The 14,528-nt window shown below is 41.2% G+C and overlaps 1 protein-coding gene across 5 annotated transcripts in view; it reads right to left on the bottom strand.

Annotated features, from left to right (window-relative positions):
- The window catches only part of CUNH12orf40 (chromosome unknown C12orf40 homolog), a 69,632-nt gene extending 56,835 nt beyond the window's left edge, over positions 1-12,797 (bottom strand). For 2 of the 5 annotated variants that reach the window (XM_031353179.1, XM_031353210.1), the window contains exon 1: positions 12,667-12,797. In XM_031353179.1, the coding sequence (XP_031209039.1) occupies positions 12,667-12,689 (23 nt within the window). In that variant the 5' untranslated portion in view covers positions 12,690-12,797. The remainder of the gene's footprint in view (positions 1-12,666) is intronic. The other 3 variants (XM_031353185.1, XM_031353191.1, XM_031353202.1) reach the window with 3 other exon arrangements.
- Between the last annotated feature and the right edge of the window lie 1,731 nt (positions 12,798-14,528).

Here is a 14,528-nt window from a genome sequence, read left to right as displayed (position 1 = left end):
GTGTCCCTGCTGCCCTGTGGCTCCCCTGGGAGTCGTGGGGCCTGTGGCTCCCGGCTGGCTGCTCAGGTTTCAGAAACTCGGGATATTTCTTAAAGATAAATTCATTGCCAGTTAGCTCTGGACATTTGCCAGAAGTAATTACCTCCATTGATTATAATCAATATATTTTAAAAAAGGAAGAGTAGGAGGAGAACATGAAGGAGGGGGTGGAGGAAATAAAAGCCCAAAGAAAAAGCACAAGAATAGGAGAGATAAATTCATCTTCTAGACAACCTGCAGACAGAAACAGGCAACTGTCAGGTCTGCCAGAGATTAGGCCATTGGAAACAAGAGTTACAGAAGAAGGGACAGCTCTGGAGGTTTGCCCATGATGTGGCCAAATGGGACACCTGTGACGGGACTATCCTGAACCATCCTGACCCTGCAATCAGACGACTTTCAGCCTCTGTTGGCACCAGGAACCCCTCCCCACCAGGCTGCAACATAATGAGACAGATTTGAGGAAATTCTTGGCACTGTCCTGGGGTCATTGCATTCCCACGGTATACTTGTGTTTCTTACTCAGTTCTATTTGCCCCTCAGAAACTGACCAGAAGCCTTGGGCCATGGATGAGAGTTGAAGGAAGGCTCTAGACCAAATATCTTGATCTCCTCCCTGGATGAAACAACCTGATTAAGGGTTGGAATAACTAGCTTTTACAGATGCCACAGAGACTCTCATTCCTCATGGTTCAGCCCAGCCATCATATCCACTTCCTTACAGGGATGAAAAAGCTAGCCAGTGAGCCAAATGTTGCCCAGTAAGTATTCCTCGTAGAGAAAAACCTGTGTCTCAAGTTAACGGTCAGCTACAACGCACTTCAGTGTTCTCCCATGTTCCTTTAAGGACATACCAGGCCTGGCGGTGGTGGCGCATGCCTTTAATCCCAGCACTTGGGAGGCAGAGGCAGGCGGATTTCTGAGTTCGAGGCCAGCCTGGTTTACAGTACAGAGTGAGTTCCAGGACAGCCAAGGCTACACAGAGAAACCCTGCCTTAAAAACAAAAAACAAAAAACAAACAAACAAACAAACAAACAAAAGGACATACCAGGCATACGGCATCCTGTCAGCCATCAACATGGGCTTTGGTTATCGATGATAACTCTCTATGGAATGCCTGCATCTTAGCTTGCCTTGGTCATATTGTTTTACCACAGAAACAGAAAAGCACATTAAGTCAGACACTTCAGAACAAAGGCCCCCATTTAACTAACTAAAGTAGGCCCTTCCATCTACTGCACCCTTGACCAGGGCCAACGAGACAAACCATAGGGTATCTATCTAAAAACACTCTCGAGCCAGGCAGTGGTGGTGCACACCTTTAATCCCAGTGCCTGGGAGGCAAAGGCAGAGGGATTTCTCAGTGGATTTCTCAGTTCGAGGGCAGCTTGGTCCACACAGTGAGTTCCAGGACAGCTAGGACTACACAGAGAAACCCTGTCTTGAGAAAAAAAAAAAAAAGTAAAAAAATAAAAACACTCTGTGGCACCAAGCTGCTGTGCACATCTCAGGGCTCTCACTTCAACATCACTACTGTTAAGGAAGAACTCAAAATCCCTTTGGGGTCACCCTTGAGTATGTACACCTACTATGCAGTCTCTGCCCTGTCAGAGCTTAGGGAGCACTCCTGCTCATACACAGGTACCTCCCTGGGTTTTCCTCTAGTCCCAGACTCTCTTTCTTGGGGATAAGGTTAGTATATGGAGTACACATATAATGCCTTCTTCCCTGGGGTGTTCTTTTTTTTAAATATTTTTATTTAATTATTTATTTATTTAACTTATTTAATTTACATCCCACTCTTCGCCCCCTTCCTGGTCACCCCTCCCACAATGCTTCCCTGGTCTCTCCCTTGGGTATTTCTACTGTATCTATAGCACTAGTCAGATATAATTGTGAGATGAAATCACAGAGCAAGATATAAATAACACTGTCTAATTTCCTCTCTCTTCATGAGCACTGAGATCCCCTCTCTTTTGCTCCCTATCATCATTCCCTTGGAGACAGCTCGCTGCTTATATTTAGTGAAAGGAAAAGAAAAAACAGTTTTTCAGGGTTGAGCACATAGACCCCTGATCAAAACAAAGGGCGCTAAGAATTTCCCTAGACTGTATGAACTGTGCTTACAGCTAAGTGCCTGATCCCAGGGCCCCAAATAGTTTTTCACTGAATGGAAATGTCACACAAAGCTGCTTAAGCTTTAAATTGAAGTTAATTTTTTCACAACTTCATTTCTGAGATATTTGATTGATTGATAAACCAACATGGAAAGGGTTTGTTCAGTCCATGATGCCCTCACCATGGACCATGGCAAAGTGATGCCATGGAACCCTTTCTTCTTCTCAGTTCTCTATATGCTTTCAATGCAGCCCAGCACAGATCCATGCTGAAAGAACATCCCTGTCCTTTTGAGTTCTTTAATGAGCTATTGTCCCAGCAGCTTGTACATAGAATCCAAAGGCAGAGGAAAACAATATCCAGGTGGCATCTTTTGATGCTTCCAGTTGAAATCCTCTCCAAGAGTGGAGACCATGAATGTTTTTGCTTCTTTCTGGTTCACTATTACTTCAGAACACACAACTCACTCCTGCTTTACGTCTACTTCTGTCTACTGCCACAGCCATGCTACCTAACCCATGTCTTTTTATTAAGCTGTAGTTATTCCCATGTAATGCTTTCTAAGTGTCCTGTTGCTATGTGATAAGGTCAATGCATTTTCTATAACAGACTATGGAGGCCGTGCCACACTCCCTTGGTGAATTCTTTTCATTGTGAGGCATTACTTTTATACTGTATTATATGGGACCTGCAGTCATGTGCCCTTAACACAATCCAGCCAGAATAGACAGTCTTCTCTTTTAATTCCCTCCCAGTCATTCCAGATCCCTACAGATAGAAAATTCATGACATATCTGAGAGAGAATGGTAGCCTTCGATGAAAAGAAAACCTTCACCTCTACCAATCAAAATAGCCTGTGGGTCCTGACCTTCTCTTGCCAGGAATCTTAATCTTATTAAGGTTATTTTCAGAGGTGGAGAGGATGTGTGGTTCTTGCTTGTCATCAACCAAACTAACTCTGGAATTGACAATCGAGATCTACTGAATTGCCTCAGATGTATTCCATGTTTTTACCACCAATTAATTTAAGTAATCCCAGAAAAAATATAGGAAAGACTCATCAGTTTCATAGCGATAAAGGCCATATTAGTAAGGATGGCTCTACCTTCCTTCCTGTTCACAATGAGGGGAGACAATGTAGATTTCAGGGTCGTATCAGTGAGTATAGTTACTCTGGTTGACCTCTCTTAATGCTCACTAATGAGGGAGGATAAATATCAGGGAATTCCCAGATGTAGGAAAAAAAGAGAAACCATAAGACATTGTAGCATTGCCTTTTGATTCTATGGATGGATAAACACTCATCATTTACTTGATCCACAGACCGTGAAATACTTTATATTTTTCTGCACTCATGAGCTTTGCCTAAATTTATACTGGGGGGAATGTAAAAAAGTGGCCTCTAGAGGAAAATGTCATTAATAGTATTGTCCTTTTGTAGAAGATAGGGCACTTGTCAATTTTTCAGCTGGTCTGCTTTCACGTGCGGGCACATGCTGGTCTGAGTAGAGTTTCAAGCTGTTGGCCACTCTAAGACTATCAAGGGAGCATTCCAAGTTAAGACACTTAGAAAGGCAGATGCACCAGTCACCATGCTTCTCCACGGCCATGGCGCTCATTACCAAAAGCTCATGACATTATAAATTTAAGTTATCAGATGGGGGCCCTTCAAAATAAAATCCTCCCTCTCTGACAGCATTATGAGGTGGGAAAATTTTTTTCTGTCTCTTGTAAATGCATAGCACAGCAGGTATAAGATTCATATGAACAAATTTGCACACAAAAGACAAATGTTCTGAATTCAGCCTTATGTTATTGGATGCAGTAATGTGTCTGAAATAAGTTAGTAAATGTATTAATGTCATGATGTCTCGTGATGTTAAGAAAGACAATGAGTAAAAGGGAGCCAGTAAGTAAGAGAAACAAATATCAGAAGAGCAAGGACACTTTAGCAGACAAAGTCTGGTATATTGTAAGACTTTGTCCTAAGGTAAGATGGTTAGATACTCCTAGAATAGGAATGATAAAGACAAGTCTCAGAAGCCTAAGAAGGTCACAAGAGTTCTGAGCAGGTTATATAAGGTAAAAGATGAGGTTTTGATATGCACGATGATACAAAGGTTATTAAAGTCTCTAAGGCCATGGTGTAATCCTTTTTAAAAATCAATGGTGTTCTCTTAAGTTATTGCTCTGCTCTTCATAGAATCTAGAACTGGCTTTTAAATAAAAGTGTGTATGTTCAGAGTAATGAGAACAGCTGAGTCTTAACAACATCTAGATTTGTTTTAAAGATTGATTTTTGCCCAAGCTTCATCTAAATACTGTACCAGAGTTCAGTGTTGCTTCTCTCCTGTGGAAGCTCATGCAGGACCTCTTGTTGTCATAAGAGCTAGTCCTTGAGAAAGAGGCTTTCAGGACACATCCAGCTTCAGTGCTCCTGGTTCAGTGTCCAGAGTGAGCAATGCCTTCAGAGACAGAGGCTTACCTTCCACCCCTGAGAGGCAACCAAAAGCAACAGCAATATCCTATAATGTTTGGGGACTCTCTTGAGCTCCCCTGACCAACAACTCAAAAGGGATCTTCTCAGGCCTGGTTTTGGGGGATTTTCTTAGCTCTTGGAAGGAGCATTGTCACCCAGATGGAAAATATTCATTGATACTCTATATGCACGTGCATACACTGACTCGTGTATTTTATTTACTGTAGGTATATAATGATTCCTTTCAGACAGCCTTACTGCTATTTTACCTCCCTCCTTCTGTACATCTTCCCCTCCCTAATTAAATCCCACTCTGTTTTTCCCATTCTCCCCTTCGAACAACCCACACCCTGCTATGTCCCTCTCCATTGCTCCCCCATCTCACTGTCCCTTCCTACTTCCCTGGTTTCTACGGTTACACTCACATTTGAAGTCCAGAGCTATGTACCAGAGATGAAAAAGAACATGAGACATTTCTCTTTGGGGTTTGGTTTACTTCACATTATATTATCCTTCCTAGCTCATTTCATTAACCTGAAATTTCATTCAAGAAAATTGTTTACATTTTTATTATCCCTTCACTGGTATGTGTGTATATGATACACACACACACACACACACACACATATATATGAACAATTAAAAAATAGAAGTCATGAATTTGAAAGAGCAAGAGCAAGGATATATGGGAATGGTTGAAGACAGTTAAGTAATGTAATTATCACTACTTTCAAGTATAAAAATCATTTTTGAAAGGGAAAATGTGCCAGACTAAAGGTCACTAACCTTCTAGGTATTTATTAACCACATTGGAAGTATATGCCTTGTAGACAAGAGGACAGAATGATAGCCAATATTTTAGGCCTTATCTTCCAAAGTCAACCTGGCCCCAGGGGACAACAGGACCTCTTTCTAAGAGCTCCACTATTCTAGTACATTGCCTGTCCCTTCATCAGTGAGGTGGTAAAGATCCAGAGGTTGAACTCTAATCAGTGTACATTCTACAGTGGTCCCTAGTCATTCAAATGAAGCAGAATGATCAGAAAGACCCTGACTTATCCTAGCATACAACACAACTTTTTGTAAAGGTAAAAGGAGCCAAGAGTTTTCCATATTATTAACTGATCCTTGTGGACCAGACACTCAACTGACCTTGACAGTAAAAATTACTAATTTTTACCACCTGTATGGTCTTAAAGACTAAAAAGGAGTATAGCCGAAGTCTAAAGTAACTGGCATCCTCGTTCACCACACCAAGAAACCCTATTACAGCTAAGACCTTATGGGGTGTTACTGGATGACCATTTCTCCATAAGGATTTTCTTCTTCATAAGGAAATGCTTCCCAGATGTAGCACGTTAGAACCTTGGCTCAATTTCAACACTGAAGTTCTGATGACACACAAGACAGAGGGAGAGAGGGATCATACATTGTAATTCTAGTCACTCCATCAGTAATCCACTGTACTGGCTAGTTTTGTGTGTCAACTTGACCCAGGCTGGAGTTATCACAGAAGGGAGCTTCAGTTGGGGAAGTGCCTCCATGAGGTCCAGCTGTGGGGCATTTTCTCAATTAGTGATCAAGGGGGTAGGGCCCTTGTGGGTGGTGCCATCCCTGGGCTGGAGGTCTTGGACTCTATAAGAGAGCAGGCTGAGCAAGCCAGGAGAAGCAAGCCAGTAAAGAACATCACTCCATGGCCTCTGCGTCAGCTCCTGCATCCTGACCTGCCTGAATTCCAGTCCTGACTTCCTCTGGTGATCAACAGCCATGTGGAAGTGTAAGCTGAATAAACCCTTTCCTCCCCAACTTGCTTCTTGGTCATGATGTTTGTGCAGGAATAGAAACCCTGACTAAGACATCCACCTTCCTCAAAGATTACAGTGGAGATTCTCAGAGAAGTTCATGCCATTTGTCATGTTAGCAGGACGAGCTATCTCTCTTTACAAAGGGACATTCTCAGAGCAGAGGCTTTATAAGTCAATCGATCTCTCAGGCCTGCAAATTTTGTCCATGAAATAATCCTCAATATGGGCGGCTACTTCCAGTGAGGTCTCCTGTCACAGAATTAGGGCCAAAACCTGGGGTTGATGGGGGCTGGGATTGGATTTCACCAAATGTCTCTTGTGATAGGCAGACAGAACTCTTAGTGACAACTGAAGTCTTTCCTTCATGGATTGGTGCCTTTTCCCCACATGAATGCCTCAATTCCAAGACTCTGTATCTAAATGCATATGGACAATATTCTTTCCCCACAGATGTCTTCTACAACCTGGCTCTATGCATGAATAGAAAAGTCCCATAACCTATCCCAAGCCATACAACTGGTGATTTCCACAAAGTATTTTAAGACTTCTGCCAATTAAATTTGAAGATTGTACACAGTCATACTAGAACTATAGAAAAGCAGCATAAATTTTTCTAGCATAATCCTAGCTTGTATCAATTTTCAAATCTACCCAACAACTTGCCAACCTATATACTACTGATACTACTATAAGGTAAAACGCATTGCCGTGGCTGGGCTCCTTGGGAATTGAGCTCTTCACTAATAGAAAACTTCTACTTTTCTGTCTCTCAAATTCACTCTCAAAAAAAACCACATACATCCACTTAAAGCATTTAAATATACAGTTTTAACTCCAAGTACTTATATAACGTTTTTGTTTTGTCATCTCCATCTACCTGCCTTCTGATTGGCCAAACCTGCTGCTAATCTAGTCTATGTTCTATTCTTTTTTATTCCACTTGCTTTTACAGCATTTGAGTCCCCCAATCTTAAGCATTCTCAATAGTAACACTTCTTTCTCCCTCAGTAAACAGTAAAGCCTCAGAAAGTGCCTGGATTTTAGTTACCCTGCGCTTGAGTATGGTGCTGGATGTGTCCCACCCACACCCACAGGGCTGTAGTGATGAGGTCCTGTGTCCCCAGTCTCATTCTCAGTAGTACTCTGAGGTCTAAAAACTATTTGCATCTTTGTATCTTCCTTTTCTGCTACTGCCTCCATGCCTAACTGTGAAGTAGCCACTGATTATCCAGTAGAGTAAGGTGTTCTTCTCCAAATTAAACACTGCCCCTGGCTAGCCTCAAATTGCAAGCTCAGGGTCTTGGGAGTTTTTTCAGCCATGGGGTAAACAGGAATAGTTACAGGTCAACACTTAATTTTTTCAGGAAAAGACTGAGGGTAGTGAGCATTTTAATTCCCCAAATTAAGAAAAACATTATTTCCGAAGGTTCAAAAGCCCATTAGTTTCATAGTTTGAAAAATTGGCATTGGCATGGACTATCAAGTTTCAACTATAGGACTTTGGAACTACTGTCATATACACATGAGTTTGGGGTGGTTTAATCAATTTACGTTTAAGGCTATTTCATTTGAACTGAAATATTACAGCTAGTAAAGACACTACATCTAAAAAGATAACCAATTTGAGGGGAAGGGCTTATTTCTATAGCTACCAGCTATTTTCTTCCCGAAAGGCATTTTATGTGGGACTGATGGACTCCCTAATACAAAGAGCTCTTAAAGGTCAAATCCCAAGTTTTTTGTTTTCTTAGACATTTTCTTTATTTACATGTCATGTGATATCTCCTTTCCCAGTTTCCCCTCCAAAAAAAATAAATAAATAAAATAAAAAAACAAAAAAACAAAACAAAAAAACCCCTGTTGCCTCCCCCATCCCCTTGCTCACCAACCTACCCTCTCCCACTTCCTGGCCCTGGCATTCCCCTACACTGGGGCATAGAACCTTCACAGGGCCAAGGGCCTCTCTTCCCATTGATGACTGACTTGGCCATCCTCTGCTATACATATGCTGCTGGAGCCATTAGTCCCACCATGTGTAATCTTTGGTTGGTGGTTTAGTCCCTGGGAGCTCTGAGGGTACTAGGTAGTTCATATTGTTGTTCGTCCTAAGGGGCTGTAAACCCTTCAGCTCCTTGGGTCCTTTCTCTAGCTCCTTCTTTGGGAACCCTGTATTCAGTCCAATGGATGGCTGTGAGCCTCTACTTCTGTATTAGTCAGGCACTGGCAGAGCCTCTCAGGAGACAGCTATATCAGACTCCTGTCAGCCAGCACTTGCTGGCATCTACAACAGTGTCTGGATTTGATGATTGAATATGGGACCAGGGAGTGCTCTGACCGAAAAACTCAGGTGAGATCACCATTTTCTCTCCAGTGACTTTCTAAAGCAGGACAAGGCAGGACCAGCCAGAATGCACAGACTTCAGAAGTGGCAGAGCAGCTGGGACAGGATCCTTTCTACCTCTGTCCCCACCTAGAAGGGACATCGGATCCACAGCTCTCTCTGCACCTTTCCCACAAGGGAAGAGCCTGTCTCCAGGGTGTGCTCTGACCCCAGCTGATCCACAGCCCTCTGTGCACGGTCTTACCAGAGAAGAGATGATCTCCCAGAAGTGCTGACACAGGCTTACAGACCCACAGAAGGAACAAGCTCCAGCCAGAGACAGCAAGAACATCTAACACCAGAGATCAACAGAAGGTGAAAGGCAAATGCAAGAATCCTAACAACAGAAACCAAGACTACTTGGCTTCAGCAGAACCAAGTTTGTTTTTAATGAGAGAAGTTGTAAAGATATTTTAGCTACAAGACTGTAATGATGTCCCATCAAGCAATTCTGCAGTAAAACTTATGGTATCATTTCTGTATGTGAGAACATTGTTTCCAATGAAGACATGCTATCAGATGGCCTTTACCAAAAATAAGCTTACTGTACACTGCTTCACTCATGTGACAACAAAATGTACACAGCCCCTTGTGAAAGCATCTTAATGTAAATCCAACTACTATTTTCCAAACATTCCTGTCAAGTTTTTTTATAATACAGAACCTCCACTCCTAACCCATTTCTTTCTGAAAGCCTTGCTAAGAACTGTGTCTTCAATCTCATCATCTATTCATCTTCTTCTCAACTTTTAATGCTTCACTGGCACTTGTTTTATGCAGTACTGGGGTCCTTTAAGGCTTAGTAACTTCCACTTCCTTGGCTTTCAGTTTCCAATACTATTTACGCAACCTTTCCTGCAGTCATCTTTGCATGCAATATATCTGACTGAATTGGCACATCCTAACTAATACTACCTAGCTCATTTCCTTGGGTGAATCACATAATAACTATGCTTTAATTCTTGTTAAATTAATTTAGTGTGCTCTGGGTTTGTTCTGAAGGTGAACTCTAATTGATCTCCAGTCACTTATCTAAATGTTAAGTTGCTAACAACTCTCAAATTTTTCAACTAAAACAAGCCCCTAGTAACCAAGCACTCAAAGACAGTTTGAGAAGGGGATTAAAAAATTCTCCACTGCAGTGGCTTCAATTGGCTGCCAGTGCTCGCTGCAAGCGCTCTCAGGCTGAGGCCTTTTAGAAGAGCAGCTCACCCTGTCCTCTCTTGCCAGAGCAGGCAAGACACAGGAGATAATCAGATTTTCATAATCACTTCACCCTAGAGAGCGCATCTTTCCAAGAAAAGTTTATTTAAAACTGTATATAATTTTTTTTAAGTTTTTACATTTATTTGTGTGTGTGTGAGTGTGTGTTTGTAGGTATGTACGTGTGACCATATATGCAATTAGACTCCAAGGGACAACTTCAGCAGTCACTTCTCTCCTTCCTCTGTATGGAGCACAAGGATACACTCGTCATACGGCTTGACAGCATGTCCCTTTCCTCACTGAACCATCCTGCAGCCTCGTGCAGCCTAGTGTTTCACCTGTCTTAGATTTACTCTACAGTGTGTTGGTTTACATCTAAAGGAAGGCTCTCCTCTTTCTGATCTCTGATCAAAACTAAAGTCCTAAGACACTGTAACCATGTTTCTTTATTCTGTGGTTTAGGCCCCTGTAGCTGATGCCCAAGGTGTGGCAGTATTTCATGTTGAGAAAAGCCATCTTAGGCCGAGTTTCCTTCAGGACACTGCTTTTGCAACTTCCAGCAGCAACTACAACATTAATCTCAAAATAACCAAGACATTCATGCTTTGACGGGAACACCTACAGTGTTTGCATCTTTAAATCGTCCGTGTAATCTTTAATATACGTTATTTTAAGTTATGTATATGTGCACATGAGAGCAGTTGTCTGTAGAATCCAGAAGAAGTTGTTGTATCCCCTAGAGCTGGAGTCACAGTCTATTCATCGTCACTTTTTAAAAAGTCAAATTTGAATACACTACACTATAGTCATATATCAACTATATCCTAGTAAAGTCTGTAAGTGAATTTGTAGTTTTCTCTAAAGTGTGCTAATAGAACACTAACCAAAATAAACCATTTGCTTTGCTTTACATTTATGTGTTTACTTATTTGTATACATGTGCATGAGCATGCACATGCCACACTGTTGGGTAGCAGTTTCCTCCAAGATTGAAACATACTATCCATCCAAGATTGAAAGGGACCATCCAGCAGGGAAGATCCTCAAGCCAGAAGGCAAACGACTGAAATACCCCAGGAAATTCCTGAAACTAACCAAATTCACTAGGGCCCCTCCTTCCCAGAGTAAACAAGGCACGTGATACAGAGCAGGCAAGCTGACTGGAAGAAAATCAGACTAAGCCACTTGGAAAGGACAATCCCCAAGCTATGTAGCTGCCTGCAGGGTGTGACAAGAGAGGACAGGGTGTGCTGCAGAGTCCCTGCTTTATAAGCTGTCACCTATGTGAGGGTAGGCTTTGGTGACTCAGCTCTCTTTGAGCTATTTCTGCTCCTGTAAGTGACCCCTCACACATATTCTTGTAAGAAACTTCATTTCGTTGGTTTACCAAGCTGGACTCTGGCGCAAATCTGTACTTTGGTCTGTCAGGGGCCCTCTATCTGGGGTGAGTAGACACAGATGTTGTGTTGTGTCTCCCCTGGAAAAAAACTTATCACACAACACACATCCTGTGTGTGAGGATTAGAGAATACCCTTTCCGTGCTCAGTTATCTCCTTTTAGCCTGTGGGTTACAGGGATTAAATTCAGGTGGTCAGGCTTGGATGACAAACATCTTGGCATACAGAGCCATCTCAAGGGTCCATTTTGCTTTTTGAGATGGTATTTTTGGCCTAAAACTGGTCGAGGTACTCTCAACTATAACCACTCTATGGGAAATTACAGGTATGAGTTCCTGAACCCATTTAAAAACATGGACATTTCTGAAATACAATGCTAACATATTCAACATAGGTGCTCCTATTACAATTACTAGCCATCTTTCTCCTATAGTTTCTTAGTTATTTACATTAGTGTCTGATATTCTAGAATCTATTTGTGACATATATATAATGGTATATATACTCATATATGTCATATGTATTCACTTATATATCAAACAAATTAATCCTGATCAACACACTTTATCAAGTTAAATTAGCCTTAAATTATTTCCACCACAGCACATGTAAGGTAAACTACAATGAACAGTTATAAAAAATAAATTGTAAACTTATAATGAATTTTTATGTGATTAATCCTGAATACCGAACATATTATATATCCTTTTTATTCAAGGTAAGTTTTCATTGTCTTTGTCTTTTTAAAAGCAAGCTATGGGCTGGGCATGGTGGTACACGCCTCTAAACCCAGCTCTTTAGAAGCTAAACAGGGGGATTACTGAGTTCCAGGCCACCCTGGGCTGAACAGTGAGATCTTCTTTAAAGTCAAACAAAACTAATAGTAATATATCTTTTTTTAAAATTGTAATTTGAAAATGTGATAAATATATATAATACAGCTGGGACTAGAGCCGTTTTGAAATCCCTACACAGGTTGTACCACACACTCAGGGGTCCTCACTAGAAGAGGATGCCTGGAATGAAAGGAAAGCAGGAGCAAGTCCGTCACGCCCACTGCGAGCCCTCAGAGAACCCGATGGAGAGTGGGAATCAGAGCTTGTTTAAGACCCCGGGCAGTCCTGAGGTTTCCATCCCAACATTAAGCAGGGAAGGCTGTGACCTTGCCTCCGGGCCTGGAATGATGGCGGTACTCCAGGACCCACGAGGGATGGATCTCAACCCGAGCGCACACCTTACCGGGAGCCCCCGACCCAGTTCATCTCTCCAGAGGCTCCCACGCGGGGGCCCTCGCAGCTCGCAGCTCACACGCACAGTGAAAGTCAGGCCGAGTGGCCACAGCCTGCACCTCTCCCGACAGGCACCGCGGGAGAGCGTTTTCCGGTGTGACACCGGTCTCGCTCCCTGTGCTTCCGTTAGGCCCATGCTTGCCTTCGGGTGCTGTGTTGGGCTGTCAGTTCACGGGCTGGACGTGGAAAGGCGACCCGCTACAGATACCTGAATTCGAAGGTGACGACGTTGCCAACCAACTTGTCACACCATACCCGAATTCTTGACTTGAATTTGCAGTGCAATTTTAATATTTAGAAAGAATTGAGAAGAATCGCCACACCGGACAGTTGTATACGGCTTGTGTATCCCTTAAAGAGCTTTACAGAGCTTTGATTAGCTGTGAAAAGTTCCTGACATTAAATTTCTTTTTGAACAAACAAAATCCTAAAGCAAAAAAAAAAAAAATGGTTTTGTGTTGTTTTGTCTTCACAAAACATTTCTCTTGCAAATTAAAAAACAAGTTTTAATCGAGCAGTGGTAGTGCTCGCCTTTAATCTCAGCACTCGGGAGGCAGAGGCAGGCAGATTTCTGAGTTTGAGTCCAGCCTATTCTATAGAATGGGTACCAGGGCAGTCAGGGTTACATAGAGAAATCCTTTCAAAAAAAAAAAAAAAAAAGCAAAAACAAAAACAAAAAACAACATGAAGTCCCTTGTTCCACATAAACAAAGTAATTTTTCAAATTGCCATGATTTCTTCCAATAAAAACAATTGTCAAAATAATGTTTATCTAAGTTGCTAAGAACTAGTAACTAAAATAAATACATCTTATTTAAAAACATTAATCCTAATTTTATAACAACGACAACAACCCCTGCCAAATTTTATCTGTAAAGGAATCAAAACCGGTGAATTCAGCATTTCAGAAAAATCACTGAGTGGCTGAGCACTTTTTAAATTAACCATGCAGACAAAGCAGGTACGATCAGTCTGAATCTCCAACTTATGTTCAAAAGCTTTGTTGGATAACTGAAAGAGGAAACTTCACTAATGTATTATCTTTTTCTTTTACTTTTTTCCTTTTGCCTAGAAATAAACAAAAAGTTTGTTTGTTTTCTGAGAAAAGCAAAAGACAGCCTGGATAAATACTCTCTTCTCTCTAACTAGAGTCCCTCTTTTGTTCCTAGACACAGACATGCAATAGGAATATGAATCAGGTTATAGATTAACATGAAGACACACACTTAGACAAGCTATTGCTCAATTTTCCTTCACAGCAAATGAAAGCTCTGTAGAAATATGGGCACACTTGAAATATTGACCTAAGATGTTATCTAAGTTGTTGTTTTTGCATCCAATCAGTAAGCCTCATAAAAGATACATATAGTTTAAACACCTCTATTTAAGAGCCAGTATATCAATTAGGTAATCCTTTGGGTTTGGAGGACTGTTCAAGAGAATAGTATTGCACAAAGAAAATATTGTTTAGCATTTCTTGAAAAGAAAAAAGAATGACCCACTCAAACTTCTTAAAACTTGAATAATTTATCTTTCACTTCTAAAGATTGCTGATTTATAATGAAAACATAAATAAACTGCATCATATATTTATATATTTTTAGTTCTCTTCATTAGAAAGATGTTTGTTTTATACATTATGAAACATATTTTGTATATAAATATGTATGATTTCCAGCTTTGCTCTTGATATTGGTGATCCATGAAACTATAGCACTTTTTAGGGCAGAGTGATTTAATTATTGCATTTAGAAAAAAATTTAAATAAATTTTTATTTTTTTATTTTATGTGCATAGGTGTTTTGCCTATAT

This window comes from Mastomys coucha, unplaced genomic scaffold (genome assembly GCF_008632895.1).
Source record: "Mastomys coucha isolate ucsf_1 unplaced genomic scaffold, UCSF_Mcou_1 pScaffold11, whole genome shotgun sequence".
NCBI lineage: Eukaryota > Metazoa > Chordata > Mammalia > Rodentia > Muridae > Mastomys > Mastomys coucha.
The sequence above is the reverse complement of the archived record's forward strand: the minus strand, read 5'-3'. Positions and strand labels throughout refer to the sequence as shown.